This window comes from Stegostoma tigrinum, chromosome 28 (assembly GCF_030684315.1).
Source record: "Stegostoma tigrinum isolate sSteTig4 chromosome 28, sSteTig4.hap1, whole genome shotgun sequence".
In the NCBI taxonomy this organism is placed as follows: Eukaryota; Metazoa; Chordata; class Chondrichthyes; order Orectolobiformes; family Stegostomatidae; genus Stegostoma; species Stegostoma tigrinum.
Window position 1 is genome coordinate 29,522,883 of NC_081381.1, and position 25,939 is coordinate 29,548,821.

Genomic DNA, 25,939 nt, shown 5'->3' on the forward strand with positions numbered 1-25,939 from the left:
GATCAATTCATAAATCAAACAACATCTGCTCAAATTCTCCAATGATTCTCAAATAGGAGAGACAGTTCAGACAGAGGAAAGAACCAGGAGGAGGGTAGATAGGTTTGAAGTCCTAAACATGAGCCTACACGAAATCTTAAAGTTCAAATAAAACTCAAAGTGCAACTACAAAATTTCAATGGCCACAGTATGCTGTTAATAAATTCAGAATTACTGCCTTCCATTTTCAAAAGGTCACTGTTCCCCTGACTTAATACCCTCAGGTCCACATTCTACCCTTTTCCCCTTAACTCCATGCAACAAGTTCCAGGCCTGCACTAGACACTAAGATTTATTGTCACTGATCTTTCCCAGAAGGAAGAGTTCCAATGCCATGTGTGTTTATTGCTTATGCTATATCTTCACAGCTTAGGGAATAGAGGAGTATGAACAGGCAAAATAATCAACCTGTTGAGCCACATCAGGAATGCTTATATGGATAACAAATCCTGGGGTGGGAACTGAAACTGGTGCTTCTGGCTCAGAGGCAGGATTACAACCCATTGTAGTACAAGACTTCGCTTCATTAATTAGTGGCAAAAATCTTTTCCACTGATATCTCTCATCCTGTCTCACCAAACTGACTTATTTTAAAATTGTGAAGTGAATAGAACACTTGCAGTAAACCTCATTGCAATATAACTCAAATTCCATATTATTCCTCATCATAAAAGGAAATAGCCAAAGATACCATATTGCTCCGGTTAGTGAACCCAATATTCATTTTGCTGGCTAAAGTCTTTCACTCCTCCCATCTTAAAAATATCTTGGCCCTGCTCACCTCTCAGATAACATTCTAAACTGTAATCAGTGTTGCTCTCATTTCTTCATAAGCCAGTCACAGGAGGCAAAAGGATCAATGCCCCAATTGCTTCTCAATGTCAGAGGCTAGGCCAGCTAAGTTGCCTTTCATCCTTATAATTGCAGGTCTCAGCTGTAACCTCATGCTGAGGTTGCACAAACTTGTGGTGCTGCACAGAACATTTGTGAATACCAACTGGAGGTGCTGAAATATGGCACACATACTGCCCCCTACCCACCAACATTCATTCCCCCAGATTACAAATGTAAATTATTTCAAAGTGGTGCATTGGCCTTTAAGGGAGCTTAAACACTCTTTGCCTTTGTTGCTGCAGAGAGACAATGTCAGTTTCTTAGGGATTAACCAAGAGCCTGAAATTTGACTTGTCAAAAATTACACTGTTTAAATTATAAAACACAAATCTAAATTTTATTATTTATTGCAGATTAGACCAGACCCGCTTTCTGTAAAAGAACTGTATTCAAAAGTGCTGTCCTGACTCTACATTTAATCTTCATGAATGGAAAAAAATTGGGAGTCAAAGAAAAAGATATTATAGAAACAAATCCAACATGCAAGAGCCAACATTGGGAACATTGGCCCCTATCTCAAGGGAGATGAAACACAAATGAATAGTCACTGACTCAGTCAAAAGTTATTTGGAGTATGAGGTTTAGTTTTCACTAACGAACCTCAGGTAGCACATACAATATTGGCATCAAACAGGGTACGTGATATATACACCAGTATCAATCCAGAACAGTAATTATCCAGATATTGACACTGTACTGGCAAAAACAGCATGAGAAAGTCTATTGTTCAAGGAATCACAGGTATATAAATCAGTTTGATTACTGTGCTGTATGTTTAGGCATATAAAAAGTAATTAATTAAACAGAACAGCACAAAACAAGTGTCTTGGGAGAAGTGAACAACTAACATTAAATGTGGCTCAGTAAATATTTGTGAACCAAGTATTCAGAATCAGTCCTTAAGTGGAACAGAAGATATTTTCAGTTTTCTGACATCAAAAATTTAACCCCTTCAGTGGTGGATTAAGCAATACAAAAATTTCCCCAGATGTAAATAGCAAATATCTACCTGGTATTTCAAGTCAAAAATGTTTCCATTGTGTTATAGCTGAAAATTGCTGATTTCTACGTGAAGCTTGGAGACACTGATAACATCTCCACTGTGAGCATAATTACCCTTTCATGAGGGGGCGCTTGGGTTTTGTGCAACGCTTAACTTTGCAGGTTTGCAAAGAGAGGTAAAGAAAACAGGAAGCTCTGTAGGTTTCAGAAGGTCTTTTGAAAGGTTAAGGTGAGCAGATCATTCTTTTACTCCACAATGAACCTTTCCACCCATGCTAAATATATTTCCACAAATGCTGACCATCCTCTCTGATGACCCATTCTCCATCCAAAAGACAGCAAAAAAGGTTATTGAACCACAGAGGCATCAACTGATCCAGTTCCAACCACTTGTCTCATACACACTGGGGAAAGGCTTCAATATGAAGCACAAAGGGTCTTGGAAATCCTAGTTCAAGACCCTTTTAAAAGTTAACGTGCAAGGTTCAGTTGACAGTTGAGGCAAATACAATGCTCATATTAATTTCAAGAAGGCTAGAATACACAAGCAGGAATGTTCTGCTGAGGCTATATAAAGCTCTGGTTAGATCATATTTGGATTGTGAGCAGTTTTGAGTCCCACATTTAAAAAAGGATAGGCTGGTGTTAGAGGAGGTTTACAAGAATGAAGGGGACAAAAGGTTTGTCATGTGAGGAGCAGTTGAAGTCTCTAGGTCTGTACTTGGAGTTTAAGAGGATGAGGAGGAATCTGATTGAAATTTATGGAATAAGGGGACTAGATAAACTGGATGCGAGGATGATGTTTCACTTGTAGGAGGGACTGGGACCTGAGGCCGCAGCCTCAAAGTAGCAGGCAGGAGAATGGGATTGAGAAAATAAAAGGGAAGGCAATGGTCTAAATGTATTATCACTAGACTGTTAATTTAGGAAGGCAGTTAATGTTCTGGGGACTTGGGTCTGAATGTGAACGCAATATAAGTCTGACATTAATTATCTAGTGATGACCAACTGCCAATTGTCAGAAAAACCCATCTGATTCACTCATGCTCTTTAGAGAAGGGAGCTGCCATCCTTACCCATTATGGCCTACATATGACTCCAGACTCTTAGCAATGTGGGTGACTCTTGACTGCCCTTTGGGATGGGCAATAAATGCTGGTCTAGCCACTGATTCCCTCATCTGATGAGGGAATAAAAAAACCAAACAAACCATCAGCTATGAATTATAGAGCTGACTCAATGGGCCCAATGGCCTAATTCATTTCCTGTGTCTTAAAGTAGACACTTTCAAAGAGGATTCACTGGGTGGGATTCAGGAATGGAAATCCTGACTGATATTAGGATTTTTAATTTTAGAGAAAGGTGATACCAATTTATATTGAAAGGGATCCATGATCCCAAAACAATCTCTTTCCTCCAGCCAGGCAAGAGACAGAAGACAAATTCCCTGCTCCAGAGCTTCTGTTTATGCAGTGCTTTGACCCAAACAAAAAAGGTATGAATAATCCAGTGTTGAATTAATTTATTCCTTGGATTCACAAATACCTGGATTTGCAGGGAAAGAGATACGAGGAGCAGGCAAGAAGGTGGAACTGAAGTACAAGATCAGCCAAGATCATGTTGAGAGGCACAGCAAGCTCAACATGCTGAATGGTTTCCCTCACCTCTATTTCTTGAGTTTAAAGACCACAAGGTGCACAATGACGGTTTAAGCTGAATGATTATTCACTCACCCCCATACTCCTAGATAGACCAAATAAGACCAAGAGTCTCTTTATTGGAACTAGATAACACAACCCCAGAAGCAGAACAGCTGTAACAGTAACTTTGTTGTTCACTGCATTGGCCCAGTTTCTTTAATAAAGATGTGCAATCATTTACAAACACATCTGAAACAAATACCAGGTCTTTTAGCATCAATATGTTCTTGAATACTGTTTGCTTAATTTACCGCGGTTGGAGCTTTAAATCAATTGCAGCCCATATAGGATGCACAAATCAGAAGTGAAAGGTGTGCACTTGGTTAGTTTATTGTCAACATTGACTCACTTTCTTCATCGATCTTCAGTTCTTCATTGTTCTTTATTTTCTCTGCAACCTCTTCCTCATTAAACCCTTTGCTTGCAAGAAACTTGATTCGATACTCATCCCAGGACACTTGGCCTACATAAACACAGTACAAGTTTAATAAGAGTGCTTATAGTAAATTATGTGACACAAAATGCTTGGTAGTTTTTTTTTCTTTCATACAAAACTGATCCCAAAGTTTGAGTATGATATGGTAATTTAATTCTTGCACCATTCTCTCATTCATTTTTATAATCAAAGAAAAATTAGTCTCTTTCACTTCTCAATACTCTTGCATTAGTTTGCCCGACGTGGTCAGTCATTGTCTCGTTTGAAACAGCAGAGATTAACTGACAAGCACCGTAGTTACTGGTTCTGGATGCAGCTGTGGCTAGGGGACAAGAAACACAGGGACACTTGTTATGCATATATTTTAAGAAAGTAGCCTAGACCCTAACAGTTACTTATTTTTAAAGGTAACTGTGAAGTGGGTCTTCCAGGTGCGATGTAGCTTGTCAAACCACTTGGCTTTAAGCAAAACACTACAGTTAAAACATGACTAAAAGCAAAATTTAGAACAAGTTAACTATTGTAAAACTTAACCAAATACTCTATATAGTAACTTAACAGTTCCAATATAGTAATGTCCCACACGCAAACGGAGATTTTTAAAGACAGGAGGGAGCAGAGAAATTTCAGAACGGCAGTTAGGAATCATTTACTGAAGCTTGCAACCCTCCAATACTCAAAACATTTTGTTGCTGTTACGGTTAAAAAGCACTAGAAAAAAACCTTAACTAGGAGAACTGGCCACTCCCTTTACATTGTTAAAGCATTGCTCCCTAGACTCTTCTGTATCTCTGACTTTACGATCTCTCCTCAAAAGAAAAACCAAGAACAAAAATCCTTCGTAAGAAATGACAGCATCATCACACACTTTTAATCTATTCCATCCAACCTGAAACTGGTCTTATCAGAGATACAAAAATCAGCAAAACTGGACTTTTAATCTGTGAGAGAGAAGTGACCCACAGGATTCACTATGGTGCTTGTATTCTTCCACACTTGGAAAAGAACAAGAGTAGCTTCACCCCAAAGTTGGAAGACAAAGCCAAAATAGCAGAGCTAGTTAACACAACCAAGCAACTGGAGTTAATGAATAGTTCTCAGGAGATGGGCTGACAATTGGCATTTAAATAGAAAGGCTTTTAATTCGATAGTACCTTTAAATGACATCAGAAAATTCCAAAGCACCTTACAGGCAATGAAGAGGACATGAAATTACTGATGCTCATGGTGCTGCTCAGCCCACTCAATAGTTGATGAAATACTCGTCACAGCCGTCACAAAAACATTTAGCAACTAGAAATATTTGCTGGGTATGACACAGCAGTCGAAAAGTGGAGACCAGCCAAACAGCTAGACATATTGTAAACAGGACAGTTTTAAGATGACAACCGAGTTGGGACTTTTATTTTAAAAACAAACAAGTAAAGCAAGTCCTGTATTTACTACAATGCTTTTAATAATCAATGAAAATGCCTTTCAGCCAACTAGGTACTTTTGAAGGTGTTTGCTGCTGTAATGGCAATGTGCTAAACACCAGATCAGCTGTTAACATGATGTGAATGAGGGATAAATACTTGACCAATACAGCGAGTAGCTTGCCTACTCAGAATCACTAGTGTGGTAGCGGGCGATTCAACCCATGGGTCCCACATCAACCCTTGAGTATCCCACGCAGACCCAGACCCAGACCCCTACCCTATCCCAGTAACCTTGCATTTCCCAAGACTAATCCACCTAACCTACACATGCCTGTACACAATGGGCAATTTTAGTATAGCAATGCACTTAACCTGCACATCTTCGGACTGTAGGAGGAAGCTACAGTACCCACAGGAAACCCACGCAGACACAAGGAGAGTGTAAAAACTCCACACAGTCACCAGAAGATGGAATCGCACTCAGGTACTTGGCACTCGAGGCAGCAGTGCTAATCACTGAACCACCGTTTCCTGAAATAGAGTCACAGAATCTCAACATCTGTCTGGATAGGGCCATAGTTTGAAGTCATATCAAAAAGCCAGCATCTCCAATAATCCAGTATTAAAGTGGGCTCAAACCAGGGAGTGGGGCTTGACGCAAGAACCTTGCAGCTCAGAGGCAAGGCCTAGCTGACACAGGGAATACAGAGTGAATGTAACTTTTGACTTAAGGAGGCATCCTAAAGTAATCACAAGATCATTGCAGGAACAGGTTTGGACCAATAGGTTTCACAAAGCGAACACTGGTTAATTGGTCATGGCATACACTACCACAAATAATGGAAGCAGAGTTCATAATGGTATAAAAAAGGGAAACTAATAAATATTTGGAGCATCATTTTGTAAAGGGCATCAGAAGAACAGAACTAAATAGGCAAATCATTCAAAGAGATAGGAAACGTTGTCTGAGTTGTAAAATTTTACCCAACACCTTTGCAAATAATTTTGAAAATGGTGCCTCTTTTGTGGCAAAATACTGCCCACTTATGGCCCTTGAAAGAATCAGATTAACTCAGAAAATTGGAAAATACGTATCTGAAATTTACATTAGATAAGGAACTGAAAGAAAGATGCCGACAATGCATAACCAATTAAAATAACTTGCATTTATACAGCACCTTTAACATAAAACAAATATCCAGTGAGCCACATAACACAATATGACAGTGAATAACCAATAACTTGGATAAAGCAATTTGTTTTAAGGAACATCCAAAAAAAGTTAGAATGGTTTGTTGGGGGAATTCCAGGGCTTAGGGCCTTGACTGCTGAAGGAATGGCTACCAATGGCAGGTGATTAAAATTGAGAATGCTCAAGAGGTCTGAATTGGTGCAGCATAATTATGGAGGCTCTTGTGTTTGGAAAAAATTGAGGTCAGAAAGGACAAGGCCATGGACGGACTGAAAAAGCTTAGAATTTGTTTTTAAACTAAAAAAACCAAGATGTTACCTAACAGGAGACATCTAAGTCAGTAAGTACAGGATCAAATAGGGAATTTGCATATGAGTTGCAAAGTTTTGTGCAGCAATATCACCGCGCTAAATGGGATGGATTTCCAACAATTTGAGACTGGACATCCACTTGTGCTATGGGCCACAAACAGCAGCAGCAGCAGAACAGCACTTCAACATAATCTACGACCCCATGGCTCTGTTATTAGCATCAAGCCAAGCAATCAACTCTGGTTCAATGAAAACTGCAGAGGAACATGCCAGGAACTACATCAGACATACCCAAAAATGAGGGGTCAACCTGGTGAAGCTCCAACATGACAACTTGTAAGCCAAACAGCAAGTCATAAACACAGCTAAACAATTCAACTGCCAATATATCAGATTTAAGCTAACAGACCTATGTTGCAAATGGTGGTAGACAATTAAGCAATTCACTGGTAGGAGATTCCATTTTGTAAGGTCAGAATTGGGGATGTTCAATGATTCCACAATGATCACTACTATTTGCTACACAAATGCTGAAGCAATCTATAACCAAATACAGCAAGATGTGGACAGTATCCAAGCTTAGGTGGACACGTAGCAAGTCAGCTCAGTTAGCTGCATCGTTTATAATAGAGTAATGCCAACAGCATGGGTTCAAATCTCATATCGGCTAAGGGCTTTTCTTCTCAAGCTCTCCCTTCAACAGAGCGTGACAATCCTCAGTTCAAATCACTGATTGCCCCTCTAATGAGGCAGCAACCGTATGGTCCAGTAGGACTATATATCTACATCGCATGGCCTTCAGGAGAATCAGAAGGCATTTCACCACCATCCTCACCAGGCTAATTAGGGATGGGAAATAAATACTGGCATAGCCAGCATCACCCACATCCCATTAATAAGGAAAAATTGAGAAGGGTTGAACGTACGACTATCAACAGCCAAGTACAAAAACATATAAGCTTGCTGTCTAAAGTTGGCATACAAACTTACAATTCTTGAAATAGGTTTTTGAGGAAACAGGGAGAAGACCGTCTTCTCTCCCTTTTTAGTAGTTCCCTTCACCAAACTGCATACATGTCTGTCTTTTTTACAAATTCCTGCTGTGAACAGTTGCAGCTGTGGTGGTTCATCATACTACAATATCATGAACCACATCTAAGGCAGTTTTTTTTGTTGCAATTGCATGCATCTAATGTAAATAATGGTCAGGAAATTTGTTTCACTGTGACCATCACCACCTAAACCACTAGTTTCATAGGACACAAGTTTGTGGTGCTGAATTAACCAGCACATGATAACTCTTTACTTTGTATTAAAGGTCATGCAATCACTAGAATTATGTGATAGTTCATTTTAGATCAGAGATTTATCAGAGGTTCAAAATCATGAAGGGTGTGAGTAGAAGGACTGGGGAGAAACAATTTCTGCTGGCAAGAGAAAAAAGAATCAGGACAAAGATGAGAGTTTTTTTTAAAAAAAGACAGTTTTGGTTGTCTTGAATATACTGCCTGCAAAGGTGGCTGAAGCTATTTCATTTGACAACTTCCAGAAAAGGAAGTTGCACAAATATCTGAAAAAAAAGGCTGACTGGAAGGAGTTGGGGAGTGGACAGCTGACTGTCAATTAGACCACTTCCAAAAAACAAGTGTGACACACCTAATTCCATTATCTTAGTGGTTATGCTCCACTTTGCCTAGACTTTTTATTTCCAACATGTATTTCTTTGTATCCTGTTTTTATTGTGGATAGAACAGTATTGCAAGCAGTGGCCACTCACCACCAAAGAAATTGGTCTCTGGAGGATGGCAGGTTGGGAATGAAAAACAAAATTTAGTGGCAAGTTATTTTATACTGGAATAGAAGTGAAGCTTTTCTCAGGTCGATTGTCAAATAAGAACATTGAGAAATGACTCAGTACTGCCTTTTTCTGAATTGATTTAATAACTTATATCCTCCACTGCCACAGTACTTTTACGATTCTCCTTTGTAAGTACATGCTGTCTAAGATAGCAATACGTTTTGAAGGAATGGTAAGAAATAACTTCTTAACTATGTATTCAATCCTGTACCATACAGTAAATATTGCCCATTTTTAACGGCCAAGGTCTGTGATTTATCTCGCAGGCTGATTAGGGATCAATTCTCTAGTTGGGACTGACCTTGTATTCAGCTAGTGATGCAATGATTTGCATTCACTGCCAGAAAAGTGCTACTCAAATCAGCAGGATGATGCAAATAAAAGGCTAGGGCTGGGACTAATAAATAATCTCAAAACCACTATCCTAAATAATCAGATAAATATCAAAGAGACAGTGTGGGTTTATTATTGAGGGGGGGAGGGGGGGAGGGATAGATAGATAAGAGCATAAAGAGAAACATTATCTCTGATAAACATTGGTTTAAACAGAAATCACCACAACGACATGCAAAAAAGAGAACAGCACAAACAAGTCAGCATTTTGAAGAATGCATACATGCTCTAAAACGATTATTTAGAACAGTGTTATAGTTGGGAGGCCAAGATTAGAGCAAAAATAAAAGTCAGGAAGTAGTAAAGAATGTGTCATCAAGATCAGCAAATTCAAATCTGCTTAAGTAGAGATCAATGTAGCCAAGTAGATGTAATGGCTAGTATGAGGGACAAAGGGGTTTTCAAAGTTACAAAAATTCAACCTTCAAGATTCCTTGTAAAGACAAATGAAACAAAAGACGGTTTATATTATTAGAGCAAGTATTATACGCTTCTAGGAGACCTCATCTTTTTCTTCTAAATTCCAGAAGAGACAGGCCCAGTCTTCTTGATCTCTCAAGGCAGGACAACCACACAACCCCAGAAATCAGAATGGTGAATCTCCAATACATTTTCTCCACATTAGGTCCATCTTTCCTTCAGCTGGTGGACCACAGCTACACGCTCCAAGTATGGTCACAATAAGGTGCCACACAATTGAAGACATCTTTGCTTCTATATTCAAAATCTTCCTGTGAAAAAGGCCAACATAATGTTCACCTTTTTAACTGCTTGTTGCACCTGTATGTTAATTTTTAGTTAAGGAAAAAAGTTAACAAGGAAACCAGGTTTCTTTGTATCTCAATATCCCCAATCTTTCACCATTAAAGAACTATTTGGCACTACCATTCCTCCTACCAAACTGGATAATTGCCCCTCATCCACTTTACCCACTGGTATTGCACAAGCAAAAATCTTGATGGGGCAACTGAGTCAGAAACCACGTGGACAGGTTGTGAACACTCAGCCACCATCACCAGCTGTGTAAAGGACTTTATCAGAGGGCTGAACAAATCCGACTGAGTGACATCTAAGTGCCAAGTATATCACAGTCTGTGACAAGCAAAGGATATCAGTACAGAGAAAACACTGATGGCAGGAAAGTCTCCACAACCCCATGGAGTGCTGCAACAGAAGATTAGCAAACATTTTCCCCAAGTAAGACAGCACGCATCATCCTGAGAGGAAAGCTAGATGGAGATTTCTATATTCCATAACTCTAGACAATTAGAATGGAAAGGTCTCTTCAGCTAGATACATCTTTATAGAAAACTACCTGTACTTGCTGTGGGAATGGTGGCTAATAGATAGAACTGATTAGATTCACTGATATTTGATCTATGACCAATGAGTCTTTTAACTGCTGTCTGTTTGGAATTACCGTTTTCAGAGGATTATTTAACACCAGTTTCTTTCAAAAGGTTAAGGCTGCAGGAAGGTGGATCAAAACGAAACAAATTCATTACAGAATCTCATTCATGTTGAAAATAAAGTGCCAGACATCTCTAAGCACCTGTTATGACGAAAGACAGGTGAACTTATCAGATTTTTCAGTTCTGATGAAGTGCACACTTAATCACCAAATGGTACTGAACTGACAGGAAAAAGGGGTGGGGGAAAGCAACAAGCATTATACTCACATGGAGGAAGTTAATGACCTCAAAAGCAGGAAATTAGGAGACAATTCAAGAGATCTCAGAAAAACTAATCAGATGAATTTAAAAAATACAAAAGAATGTGAAAATAGTTAAGGCAGTAGCAACCAACAACAGCAATAGGACTAGAAAAGATTCTGCTGAAACATTTTTTTGAACAGTGAGGAGCTAATTTAAAAAGCAGAACCTCCAAGATAATAATATCCAAACAGAACAGTCCTCACTTTTCCCAGTACCCCAAAATTCAAAATATATTTCTTCCACATTTTTTGTAATTCTTCAAATCTACTAAAAGCAATGCATTTAGTTAACAGAAAAGTACCTTATTTTGAAAAATGCTTACTGCTTTGGTTGCCCATTAAAGAATGTTTGATCTATTTTGGTTTCACTTTGCATGTTACATTATAAGTCTCAAAATACGGAATCTTGTCCTATGGTAAATTTCCCACTGACAGAGACCGAGAGAAAACTTTAAAAGTTCTGTCTTTGAGGATTGTAACAAGTATTTGCAGTGGAACATTTGGAATCCTTAATGTTTTTGAAAAGTTTTATTTTGGTGTTTGAGTTGCATAATGCATTTGTTCAGGCAGGTAACATTCTTTGGAAGATGGAAGGGGGAGGGTTAGGGGGATTTAGGTAGGGAAGTTGTCTTGTGGACACAAATAAATTATATTACCATCGCCATCAGGGTCTACAGCTTTGAAGTGTAGTTTGTTCTCTTCATTGGCCTGCTGGAAATGCTCCTCCGTTTTTTCCATGATCCATTGCTGCATCTCACTTGCACTAATTTTCTTGTCAACATTGACATCAACCCTGAAGAGGAATACAGTAAACTGGTGAACCTTACTGTTAAGCAGAAAATAATTCAGTTCTTTGCAACGCTGACACAGCAATACCATCACTAGATCTTGACAGTGGTACAATCCTGTGATATACGAAGAATGTGGATTAGCAGGAGGCGGCCATTCAGCTCCTCTAACTCACTATCATTCAAAAGATCATGGCTATTCTGATTATTCCACATTCCTGACTAACACTGATAGTTCATCTTGCTCATCGAGTACCTTGCTCTGTCAAGAAAACATTCTAGGACTCTTTCTCAAAGATGTTCATGACCTTCAGAGAAAAAAAATCTCATCTTTTAAATAGGTGACCCTCATTTTTAAATAATGATCCTTTGTTCCTGATTCTCCCATGAGGAAACAGCTTTTCCACTTTTTTCCAAGTCTCCTCAGCATTTTGTAGGTGCAACCATGTTTTCACTTATCCTAACCTGCATAGAATACAAAAAGAGCCACTCCAACCTTAGTCAGTCATAAGTCAGCCTGCCCATTCCAAAAGTTAGTCTAACAAACTTGCTCTGAACTACTTTCATTGCATTTATACCCTTCCTTAAATAAAGGTGTTCAAAATGGTGCACAGTACTCCAGAGGTGGTCTTACCAGCGCCCTGTATAAACTGAAACATAATAACCCTACGTATACATTTAATTTTTTGCAAAAATCGCATTAACTTTCCTAATTACTTGCTGTACCTCAATACTTTGTGATTCATGCTCAAGGGTATGCAGATCCCACTGCACCTCAGAGTTCTGCAATTTCTCATCATTTAATAATATGCTTTTTAAAAATTCTTCCAACAGAAATTTTACATTGTCCCTTCTCTATATTCCATTTGCTACATTGTTGCACATTAAAACAAGCTTCTTTAGATCTCTTCTTGTATATATTTCTCATCTGCAACTGAAGCCATCGGTCAGTATTCTTGCCATAGTTTGTTTCAACCACTACTCTAATGGTTTGGTTGGCAAACAGTTAGATGTTCTAATTGCCCATGAGAACTCATATTTTCTTCACTTTCAAGTAAAGATTTCAGCCCTTTTGAGACAGTGATCTGGGTGAGCATCTAGATCTTGAGTAGAAATTTGACACAGATTAATGCCAGAGATTTACAGTTGACAAGACTGCAAATGCATATTGAAGAAAGCCAACTAGTGAAGGACAAAACGGAAGCCAAATTCTGTTCAGTGAAATATTACAGCATGCCTCTCAACTCGTGTCCCTTCATATCAGCTCGAGTGAAACCTCAATTCATACCCTATACTTGTAATATCAAATCATCTATAGTTATACGCAAAGACTTTTCAGACAAATTAAATTACCTCACTAAAAATCACACATGCAAAGTTAAACTGGAGTTACAAAATCTAAAACAGTTAATGATGTAATGCTTTTAGACTTGTGCAATTTAGTTTGTCTGTTGAACTGAATCACACCGTTTTAAAGTGTCACACCTATAAGACAAGATTAGCCTAAACAGCTTTAAATGCTGCTTCTGCTTAAAATTTTAACATTAACTTTGCTAGGCTAAAATATAGCTGCTACTGATCACATGATGCAAGTTGACCACATTTCAAGAGGGATTCACTTCAGCAGTTACCAGGACAGAACTCAGACAACATTCTCCTGACACAGCTTTGCTCTGCGTGGACCCTGTAGTTCATGAAACGTGAAAGACCAAGAGATGTCTCTCCAACCAAATCAGAATAATTTTCAACTTCATTTTCCTATCCTTCTCCATAACCCTCAAATCCCCTACTGATTAAAGCTCTTAGCCTTGATTATTCTTAACCCAGCCTGAAAAGCCCTCTGTGTAAAGAATTCCACAGATTCACAGCCCTCAGAAGAGTCAGGCCAAAGAAAAATATTAGGTTGATCCTGGGTACGGAGGCATTTTCTAAGAGGTTGATTAGGTTGGCCCTGTAGTCATTTGAGTTTAGATCAATGAGAAGTAACCTTAAGGAAAAAGATTATTGGGGGAAAATGCTGAAAGGTTGATTTCTCCTTATGGAAAAGTCTAGAATATGAGCTCAAACTAAGAGGTTGTCCATTAAGGCAAAACAAGGAGGAATTTCTCCCCTCAGGCAACATTTCCTCTAATTTTCTTACCAGCTTCATGGACATCAGAGGCCTGTGTGAAGCAGTAACTTCCAGAACCAGAAGAAGTCAACACCACCATCTGCGTGCCAATACCAATCACTAGACACAGAATATCATAGCGGCAGTGCGCAGCTTGATGGAAATGGTGCTCTCAGGGAGTGGTGAATCTGTGGAATTCTTTAACACACAGATCCAAAGAGGCTGGCTCTGTAAGTGCACTCAAGGTTAAGATACACAGAATTTCAGTCAGTAAAGGAATTAAGGGTAATGGGGAGTAGGCAGAAGGGAGTTGAGGATTATCAGATCAGGCATGGTCTAACTGAATGGCAGAAGAGACTCGATGGGCCAAATAGTCTACTTCTACTCCTACGCCTTATGCCTTGGAGGTTGAGGAGAGGTGGCAATTGGAATAAAATTTGTGGTAAGTACCTACTTTCCAAAATAAAAATACACAATTTGTTCAGTGATGAATCAGGGACAGCTAATATCATATCTAGTCTCTGTGCCTAGAGAAAAACTACTGCTCTCACATCTACAAAAGTGTTTTTCCACAATGTAATGCTCTTGGAAGCAATCCTGTCTACTTAACTTAAGAGTATTTTTTTTTTAAATTGTTGCTGACTTGTGTAGTACACAGTAATTGAACTGCGCTCAGCGGTAATATTGAGCCCCAGCGAGTAATCTGCAACTATTCTGAGAAAAAAAAACAGCCTTAACCATTTACAGGAAAAACAGAAAATACTGGAAATACATTGCCAGTCTATCAGCAATGGAGTGAGAAGAATAGTGGGCGGTGGTTTTGGGGGGGGGGGGGGGGGGGGGTGTGGTTAAGGGCAGATTTCCAGTATTCTTTGCTTTCTTAATTCCTAAAACTGATTAATCAGCAGGAATTTTCTTCCTCCAGTATAAAATTTACAGTTCACAATTTTGGTTTTTAGCCTTTCTGATCAGTCTCCTACAATATGCTCTCTGTAAACTTGGGTTAATCCAAACTGTCTATGCTATAATTTGCTCCAAGTCCCATTCAATCCTATGCCCCTTGGCCAGCACTGCCTACTAGTCTGGTAAGGTCTTGCTGTTAAAATTCTTCTCTAGGTTTTCAAATTCTGCCAGGATCTTTATTACCACTCTCCATCTCTGTAATCACTACAACATCAGTCTCTGGCAGCATTCTCAGTCAGCTGTCCTGATACCTCACAATATGGTTGTGTTAAATTTTGTTTCCATTGCCTTCCTATGGGCTGTACCTGCAGTGATAACTTCTAATGCTAAAAGTCACTGCATAAACGAAGCTAGTGTTCTGACTCAACTATGCTTTCATTTGTAAAACTCTTGCATCCAAGTGTTAGGGTCTGGGTTCAAACTCCCGTCCAGAACACAGCAGAAGAATCAAAGCTAATAGTCAATGTAGTATTGAGAGAGCACTGCATTGTCAGCAGTGCTGTTTTCATACAATCGTTAAGTGAGGGTCCATATATCTGCTCAGATGGATGTGCCATTCATTATTTTGAAGAGGTGCAGTGTAGCTATCCTTGGTGCCCTTTCTTAAAAAAATGAACTGTCCATGAGATGGGGGCATTGCTGACTAGGTCCACATTTATTGCCTGTTCCAAATACCCTGCAAACAGTAGTGAGCTGTGTTCCTGAACTGCTGCAGTGTTAAGAGCATCAGGACACCAATAGCACTGTCAGGAAGGGAGTTTCAGGATTTCGACCTAGAGAAACAGGGAAGGAATGGTAACACAGTTCCGAGTCAGGCTGTTTTGCAATTCGGAAGGGAACTTGCAGGTGATGTCGTTCCCATGCATCTGCTGCCCTTGTCCTTCTTGGTGGTAGAGATCATTGATTTGGAAGGTGCTTTCTGAGGAGCATTGGTGAGTTGCCGCAGTGCCTTTTATAGATGGAACATACTACTGCCAACGTGTGTCAGTGGTGAAGCAAATAAATGTTAAAAGTAGGGATTGGGTGCCAAATCAAGTAGCCTGTTTTGTTCTAGATGGCATCAACTTTCTTGAAGGTGCATCCATCTATGCAACAAGCAGAGAATATTACATCACACCCTGACCTGCATCCCTTCATCTCCTGTTTTTTCTGTACAATCCTCCAAAATCCATGAATGGCAGTGACTTCAAAAATTAGGAGCAATGCTGGGAACAGCACTGGTACACCAACTGGAGAGCACAGAGTGGCTGTGAAACTGTGCAGCTTACAGAAAACATAGGTCCTGACTTGTGCCTTGTAGATAGTAGACAGTCACTGGGGAGACATGACTTCCTGTTTAAATCCTAATCTGACCCGCTCTTGAACCAGTGTTGATATCATTGAAGAAGCTATTTGACCCATCAGGACGGACACACTGGCGCTGGAGCATGTCCAGCGGAGATTCACACAGATGATCCCTGAAATGGTAGCTTTAATGTACAACGAACAGCTGAGGATCCTGGGATTGTATTCAGAAGAGTTTAAAAGGTGGAGGGGAGATCTAATAGAAACTTACAAGATAATGTACGGCTTAGAAAGGGTGGACACTGGGAAGTTGTTTCCATTAGGCGGGGGAGACTAGGAACCGTGGGCACAGCCTTAGATTAGAGGGGGTCAATTTAAAACAGAATTAAGTAAGGAGACATTTCTTCAGCCAGACAGCGGTGAGCCTGCGGAATTCATCGCCACGGAGTGCAGTGGAGGCCGGAACGTTAAATGTCTTCAAGGTGGAGATTCATAAATTCTTGATCTCACAAGGAATTAAGGGCTACGGGGAGAGTGCAGGGAAGTGGAGGTGAAATGCCCATCAGCCATTATTAAATGGCAGAGTGGACTCAATGGGCTGAATGGCCTTACTTCCACTCCTGTGTCTTATGGTCTTATATCCACATCTTGTTGTATTTGAACATGGAAAGCTTCATGTCTGAAAGGGAGTGAACAGTGCCGACCATGGCACAGTCCACTTACATCCCAAATTCTGATTTCGCAATGGAGTAAAAAGGTCACTGGTGTGGCAACTAAAGAGAATGAACTCCTGCAGTGAGTGATGTCCAGCATCCACAATCATTTCCCTTTACGAAATGATTGTTTGTACAACAAACTTTCAAGTTCTTTAATTCTAGATTTTAAAATTCAAGGTTAGTCTTCTACAACAGTGAGATTTGATCCAGTATCCCCAGAACATTTGCCTGGGGTTCTGGATTACTAGCCCCCAAATGATAATATCCATACATCATTGCCTGATCAATACTAATCCTTCAAATCAACCTCAAAAAGCTGATTACCTGGGTCATTACTGTATTGTTGTTTGTGAGAACTTATTGTTCACATGTTGGCTGCTGCATTTCTTATATTCTAAAAGTGACTAAAATGTGGAGAATCTCATTGGCTAAAAAGCCTTTTAAGACATCTAGTGGTCATTAGAACTGCTAAATAATCCCAAATTTTTTTTCTATTTGTTACTCCTTCTCTGTCTTTTGCAATTTGGATCAAAGTGATGTGTGGGGAGCTTAACATTCAGAGTTACTTCAATTAAACCAAACAAAAGGATGTAGAAAGATATATGGCAGCCTGAACAAAAAAGTGCCAGAATGACAATGTTCTACTAAGGAGAAGGCTGGGAAGATTGAAGAGAACATATCTTCCTTCAAATGCTGATAGACTCAAGAAAAGGAGTGCCCTAGAATCTTTAACACACGAGTAGACAGAAAAAGCCTCAGTTTCATGAAAGAAAAGCACCACTAATTGCACTGCCCTCCCTTAATGCTGCATTATTTTTTGCCCAGCAAGTAGGACTCCACAGAACCTGTGATACTCAGAGCAAGAGTGCTCTCAACTGAGCCACAGTTGACCCAAAACAACAGCTAGCATTTTTAATAATGACATTTCAGAGTAAAATTTGTATTCCCAGCACTTTCCACTTTGAAAAGAAATGAGGACAAGGAAAATTTGCTCAAAACCATGAAAGGTAAAGTACATCCAGAGAAGGAAACTGTCTGCACTTTGTAAATACATCTTCATTTAGGTCTGCTGTGGGTGTAAAACAAAGAAAAACCACAAAATTCATAGCTTCATCATTCTTTCCAAAAATCTCAGTTTTCTACCATTGTTCTTTACTGATGTAGTTTCAGCGTAATTTTAGAATTAGTCTCTTTATATCTTTTCCCCACACACTTAGTAAATGGTGTGTGTGTGGGCACAAACCTGTTCCCAGGTCGCACTGAATGCTGACTATGAACTTTTACATAATACTACTTTGCAATGATAAAGATATAGAGATCTCACTTGACAATATAATTGGAAAGGATTAAATGAGGTGGCACTGGCCTAGTGATATTATCACTAGACTGTTAATCCAGAAACTCAGCTAATATTCTGGGGTCGGAGACATGAATCCAGTCATGGCAGATGGTGTCATTTGAACAAAAAAAAACCTGGAACCAAGTATCGATTAATGACCATGAAACCATTCTTGATTGTTGGTAAATATGGCTCCCTGATGTCCTGTCAGGAAGGAAATAAGCCATCACCTGGTCTAGCCTATGTGTGACTTCAGATCCAGAGCAATGTGGCTGATTCTCAGCTGCCCTCAAATGGTCTAGCAAGTCACTCAGATTGTATCATTCACCACAAAGTCTCAACTTACAGCATACAGATGGTAATGATTCAAGTAGCTTACTGCCACTTGATGGGCAGCTAGGATGGGCAATAAATGCTGGTCCAGGCAATGACTCCCAGGAATGAATTTTAAAAATACAGCTCTCTGGTCCTGGTTGTAGGAGCACCTTTAAACCAATAAAGAAGAATTCCTTCATAGCCAATGCGAGTTAGAATTTTTTGAGAGATATCAGTGACCATGAGCAAAAGGTAGATTCCGTCAAAACTGATCATCTCAAAGTTCATCCCTGGGTCAATCATAACACTGACTCATGCAGGTCTTTCAGCGACTTAACAGCATATTTTGCACTTCTAGAATGGACCAGTATGAAAAATAGTCTTTTTGTTATGTGTTCCTGCAGGAGGATCAGAAAATTCAGGCAGGTTCCAGTTCCCAAGAATTAAATGTAATCTCATTTTGAGATGAACGTAAACAGTTGAAACATCCCTAGGGTGGAGGAAGAAAGGAAATAATAGATGACATCACCATTATCATTGTTTTTGTCTAGTAACCACAAATTACATCTGCCTCAATGCTGAGGGTGTGGGGTCAGGTGCAGCTTGATATCCAATGCTATGAGTTCTTGCACACCGGTTAAGGTTCCAGGGGGCAGCTGGGAGCTGTGGAATTGCACCCATGTAGTTTCTGAGAAGACAGAAAACTGAGGGTTTGTATTTTGCATATTCTTGTCATGTGAACTGCAGGGGAAAACCAAGAAATTTTCTTAATAAATTAATGAAAAGATAGGGGAAGTGGTACTTGACCTAGAAGCCATGCTTGATCATTTCATTCCATTCCAAATGGGGCAAGGGGAGTGTGCAGGAAAACCACAGATTTCAGCCAGCACGGAACTCACTGCAACTTTGTTAAGTGGAATGATTGCTTCATGTCCAGATCAATAGAAAGGTGAGCCTCTATTACCTGATCAAGAGGGTTCTGGGAATGACAAGAGTTCATTTTTTTTAAACCCACAGACCTCCCCTTCCCAGAACAGGCAATTGGAATCCACTGCGTTCCTGATATACTAGGAATCTACACCTTGCAGGGGCTTGTCCTTAATTACTTATGAAAGACTGTTTGAAAGCTAACTTGTAAACTACAGATTGGAGGAGTATTGTGTACACCAAGTATGGTTCAAGAAAAACAGCTTCACTTTTTCACTTCCTTTGGTGCTACTTTTAACACACGACTTTGAAAGTACTGTTAAATGTGTTCCCGGCAAACTCTGGCACAACAAACAAAAAATAAAGAGAAACTAATAGCACTGCAAATGAAGTCTCAGGACCAATAATGGCAGCTTGGCCCTCTTGTGGCATAGTTGTAGTGCCCCTACCCCTGAATCAAGAGGCCCAGGTTTAAGACCTACCTTATCCAGAGTAATATCATCTCTGATAAAAGAAATTAGGTTAAATTAAGAAAAAAGTCAGCTTATGTTTGCATAAACACGTTTAGTGTCATTACGCATTCCAGTCCTTTTGAGAAGCAGGCTGAAAAATTTATCTTGTAGCTGAGGTATACAACAACATTATAATCAAAATGCTTATGAGAAAGGTAATGCACACGTTAGAGAACAGATCAGAATATACAACGGCTGTCTACTGAGTGTAGGTGTTTAGTAAAAAAGTCACGAAACAGGAGCAATTAAAGTGCACAAATATAGATCAAATGGCAGATATCCGAGGGTGGGGAAAGACTTTGAATGTTTAGAAAGTACCATGGTATTGCACATGCAAAAATTTTAAATACAAGACATGCAATGTTTTGAAGTCTATACGTTATTTAGGGCATACGCCAAAAGCTATCAAACTTAACTGCAAAGTTCCATGTTCCTTTACTTCCTTCTTCTATAGTTGAACTTGTTTCCAATATTTCACCATGGAATTTTAACCACCCTGAATATCTCTACACCTTTGGAGTTTCCCCAAAGCTCACTACACAGCACCAACCACACAGCAACCGTCATTGCTTCAAATGATAGATAAACCACACAGGGTGCTGGGAACGTCAACAGTTGGGTGTCTGCAAACTAGTTCCAAGTAGGGGAGTCAGCATGAATGACAAACCGGTTCCTAAATTTACGCTAACAAACAAAGCAATCTCTGGTGGAGCATCACAAGGCTCTTTCAACTTGGAGCTGAGCTCTCCCTTGCTGAGTTAGTAGTGAGCAGTTAAAAATAGTAACAGGAAGGTAAATACAGTGCAGTTCTTTTCATGTGTATCCTTCATCATACATATGTATTGTCACGTGAGCCACATAGATTGAAACACAATCCCAGGACAAACTGTCTAGTTAAAATTAGATGTGAACAAAATTTCTGGTAGAGAGGAGACAACCACCTGGAATTCCCATGTGTCAACAGTTCCTTCTTGGTCTGTCTCAAATGCAGACAGACTGAAGACATATTTAAATTATTTAAGGGATGTGACCACAAGTAAGGCCAGCGTTTGTCACTCATCCCTAATTGCCTGTGAAAGGTGTCTTGTTAGACCGTTTCAGAAGGTAGTTCAGAATCAACGACATTGCTATGGGATTGGAGTCACATGTAGGCCAGACCAGGTCAGGATTGCAGATTTCTTTTGCTAAAGGACAGAGAACTATTTTTTTTTGGCCAAATGATATCATGGTCACTTTTCTTTTTAAATACAGATTAACTTTTGCCTTCCTGATTTAATAGCTAATTGAATTTAAGGTCCACCAGATTCCACAATTGGATTTAAACCCACGCTCCCAATGCACCAGTCTAGGGCTCTGGTTTACTTGCCCAGTGACATTACCGCCACGTCACCATCTCTCTCATCTTACAACAAAGGGTATGGAATACCATGGGACAATGACGTCGAGGTGGATAGTCATTATCTGGAATAGAAGAGACCTGAAACATACAGGATGCTCATCAAGAAAAGATCCAGATCAGGAGAGCCACTTCAGAATCTGGATGGCTGGGGAAAGGACAGTAACAAAATGGCGATTTATATTTTTGACTAAAAAGACAGTGATCAAAGAACAACATTACACAACCCAGTCAGACTGTCCCAAGTTTACCAGCCACCTGTTGATTATTACAATGAGGCCAAAAATCAGGGAATTAACGTTAACTTCAATATTACTAAGCTAGAGGGGGTCAAATTAGAGTTTGTGGGGGAATGGGGGAAGGAGAGAGACAGGAGTATCTGCCTTCACCATTCAATTACCTAGTGCCCAGATTGTTGAAAACGTCTTCCCCACTAGGTCCTGTTTTCTCAACTCTTGAACAGCCAACAAGTTAAGACAGACAAATGCCTCAAAAGACACACTGAAGTTCTTGAAGCATTGACATGAATGTGGCAAGGAGGAACTTGTTATCAATTGTTCGAGTGGTGCTAACTTGTTTATTAAACTGCATTACGCTTTGAGTCCCACCATCTTATTTGAAGCAGCAGAGTGGTATCAAAGAAAAAGCAGCAAATCCCACACTCCAGATCTAAACTTCATGAAATGTTCTATCCGTGTGCCAAAAGATCTGCAGGATGAGAAGCAGCCTGCTCAATTACGTGAAGAACACTGTCAGGAACCAGTGACCTTGAGCAAACATTCTCCTCAAATCAATGGATAGCCAGTAAAGGCCCTTTCTTCAAAGTGTGCAAAATTAAAATGGGACTGTAACTAGTTTGTTTCAAAATTCAACCCAAAAAGAGGAAGCTGAGAAATTCACTTCATATTCCACACCTGTCATCAACAGAACAGAATACTGCCAAATAAGGATAAATCAACTAGACACTTACAGGACAAGTTAAAATAAAATGTGAATGAGCATGTTTTGTGTGGGTGGAGAAGAAGCAGACAATTGGCAAGGAATACACAGAATGTGGGGGAAACTGATACTAAATAAAAACAAGTCTAATCAGCAAAAAAAATTTATGAAATAGAAAGTGATGTTACCATCTACTACAAATGCCTCATTAATGCCGGAACCTGGAGCCAGAAAAACCAGGTTCAGTTTTTGAATTAATCACTTGTTTGCTCATTCAACAAGTGGTTACACTTTGGGGACAGTTTCCTGAAATGGGAGCTGCTACCACTACACTCATTTACCACCCACCAGCTGCTACAGTTCTCTTGAAACACCAGACTGACTGTTTGGGTTCAGAATCTTCTCTCCCACACAGTAGGGAAGCGATGAGAGGGCTGCAGAGGAAATGGGCTCCTAACTCCTCAAACTAATGAGTTCCTTTTCTTTTGCAAGAAAAGTTAGTGTAGGTCTCAATTTGGCAGAAATTATTCACCTACCATATTTGTCCCTTCTCTCTCAATTCAAGAGAAATGTCTATTCAGGGTCCTCTTTAATGAGAGGGAGACTTGCCAAAGTGAACAGTTTTATGCAATAGGTTTACATTGGTTTACACTACGTATAATTTTGCCAATGAGTGGGACTTCCAAGGGCAGTTCTTCCATTCGAGAAAGGGAACATTATTCAGATTCAGGAATCTGTGCAATAGGCTCAATCATTTTTCTAATGGCTACTGCAACCAGTGCTTGTGCAGCAGAAACAGGCAGATACACACAAAAGAAACATTCGTCCTAACATTCCATCTATTGCTCAACACAAAAAAGGAGTATATAGTGACTGACTCCATTACAAGATCAAACTCATACTTCTTATTTGAGGAAGCCAACAAAATCACTTGTTGAAAGAACAAGCAATTATTTAAAAACTGAACCTGGTTCTTCTGGCTCCAGGTCTGGCATTAGTAATAGATGGTAATATCACTTTCTACTTCATAATTTTTTTGTTGATTACAGCTGTTTTTATTTGGTATTAGCTTCCCCCATGTTCTGCGTATTCCTTACCAACAGAATACATACTTCTATTGGTTCTCAATCATATTTCCTCAACAATCCTTTAAGTAGACAGCTTGCGCCTAACTCTGCATCACTTAAAAGTGATGGGATGACTTTCTCGCCAGTGTCAATCAATGCCCCCTTATTACTAGCCACGAGGCATTCACACGTAACTACAACGACACTCCCTCCATTTCCCTTCCCGTCCTGCCTGAAAAGATCTGGTCAACAACACAACAGAGGAGTTAGGTGAACATGAGGCACCACTAATACTCTCCGCCCAGCATGCTACACTACGGGAAATGGACTAGTGTAAACACAAATCAGGCAGTATATGCCAGATAGGTTTGCCAATAATTGTACATGATGATAATTACAACCTGCAATTGGGGACATAGAGACACACTCAATGAAGAACACTGCCAAAATTGAAATTGTCTGCACATACTTTTATAAATTGTAAGAAAGAGGTGCAGTTCTTGGAAAATAGACACAGTCTGACTCAAGATTAAAAGATTTGTATTGTGACAGTCAATTGTGTTGAGCATTACCTACTGCAGGTCAGAGGCCCCATGTTACATGGCTCTCTGAGGAGAAAGACACTGGGCTGAGAAAGGAGTTCTCTGGACCAGCTCATCAGCAATTTGAGCTTCTTGCTTCTGCTCACTCTTTCCAATACACAGTCAGTCAATCAGTCTTCACAAGGTCATACACGTTCTGATGCATGCTCTGGGCATGGATAGGATGAATTTTCCTGGGGTGGGGGATTCCCAAACAAGGAGGCATAAGTTTAAGATGAGAGGGGAAAGATTTAGAAGGGACCTAAGCGGCAACGGTTTCACACAGAGGGTGGTGCATGTTAGGAATGTTCTGTTAGAGGTGGTAGTGGAGGTTGGTATAATTACAACATTTAAAAGGCATCTGGATGACTGGATGAATAGGAAGGGTTTAGAGGCTGAATGCTGGCCAGTAGGACTAGATTAATTTAGGATATTTGTTTGGTATGGACATGTCGAACCGAAGGGTCTGTTTCTGTGCTGTACTATTCTGTGACACAGACCAACATCGGTAATTGTCATCCAATTGTCTATCCTTAGCAACTACCAATACATAGAATTTCCAGAGAAAATTCCTCAAGAGCAAAATATTAAACTCCTTTCATATTTCTCTCATTCGTATCTCAGGTAAACAGATCATAAAACAGATTCTGATGGAGAAACATAAGTCATGGTGCCCAGTGTCTGACTGGTCTTAGCAGAATGTCTGCTGGGTTCCCTGCTAAGATACTGACTTTGGGGAGAAGCCAATTGTCTGTTTCATTACAGAGAGAGAGAGAGAGAGAGATTTAGAGAGAGATAGCAAGTGAGAAATCTGCCTTTGTTATTTGTAACACAGTGACTGACCATCAAACTGCAACATTTGACCAGGCCAATATCAACAGTTTCCAATGAATTCAAAAGATTTCCTGATCAGATGAACAGATGAGTTTCATAATGAATTTCTTTTAACCTTAACATCACGTGTTTCTGCTTGGGTTTGAAATAAAGCCAACTTCAGTAACCCCACAGGATAAAGCTGGCTGACTCCAACTCATTGGGTTGACATAGTGGTGGCATTACTCACTTTCATTTTGTTGACTCAGCTTACCTTCCAGTCGAGAAGGAACTGTCTCACAAAAAACACAATAAGGGACTGTTGCTCCGAATGGCTATTCTTTATTTCTAAATTTTCTCAATGACTGCAAGAATCTGACAGTGAATACCACCAACATAAACACTGCTGCCGCAAGTGGGTATAAAAAGAAAAATTCCCCACACCCGACTTTTTAAAAATAAGACTTTATTCTCAAAAAGTTAAATACAAGGATTAAAACAAATTGGTTGGTTTCAGAACTGAAGTATTTCGCTATTAGAAGCTACAAATATAATATTCACTTCATGTCAAGCATACAGGCCAAAATATTTCCATAGAGTTAGAGCTACAACAATTAATGCGTTAGAACCCAGGGAATAACTGGACAATGAGTGATTCAAGGTCTTTCCATCCCAATGGTGGAAATGTCATCTGGGCACAGTCATTTGGTGTTGCCAATTCTGCTTAGAAGTGTCCAGAGAACTCATCATACAATCTCTCACTTCCAATTAGCTCACCAGTGCACACCCACAATTAATCCCCCACTCATCACCCATGGCAACACCAACTCACCATATCAACTGGGAACAGACATTGTCACTATTACGTAATTAACACAATTCCCCAGTTTACGTTAACTTTTTCCACAAATCAAAGAATCAAAAAGATAAAAAATTGTAACATACAATTAACACTAAGATTTTCCTCCTGGATTGTTTGTAATAATGTCCTGGAGATTACCTTGACTTCCAAGACAATCCTGGGGTCGGTAACACATATTCTTTCCCCACACACACTGTGCTGGAGACCTTTGTACAAAAAGTGGATAGAAGATTTGATGTCCAGGACATCAAATAGTGCAGGAGGTCAATGTCAGAGTATAGCGCCAAAGACACAGACCCAGTGCAGGAAGAAACTTAACAAACTTACATGAGTTGTCAATGTGAACAAGCTTGGCTTTTAAATGTCACAT

The 25,939-nt window shown here is 39.7% G+C and overlaps 1 protein-coding gene across 2 annotated transcripts in view; it reads right to left on the bottom strand.

Moving 5' to 3' along the window:
• sdf4 (stromal cell derived factor 4) overlaps nucleotides 1-25,939 on the bottom strand; it is a 61,818-nt gene that overhangs the window by 16,159 nt on the left and 19,720 nt on the right. For both annotated transcript variants that reach the window (XR_007250483.2, XM_048561345.2), the window contains exons 2-3: nucleotides 11,614-11,750; nucleotides 3,985-4,098 (exon numbers count right to left, since the gene is read on the bottom strand). Coding sequence is in view for 1 of the 2 variants with exons in the window: in XM_048561345.2 (XP_048417302.1) it covers nucleotides 3,985-4,098; nucleotides 11,614-11,750 (251 nt within the window). In the remaining variant the exon portion in view is untranslated. The remainder of the gene's footprint in view (nucleotides 1-3,984; nucleotides 4,099-11,613; nucleotides 11,751-25,939) is intronic.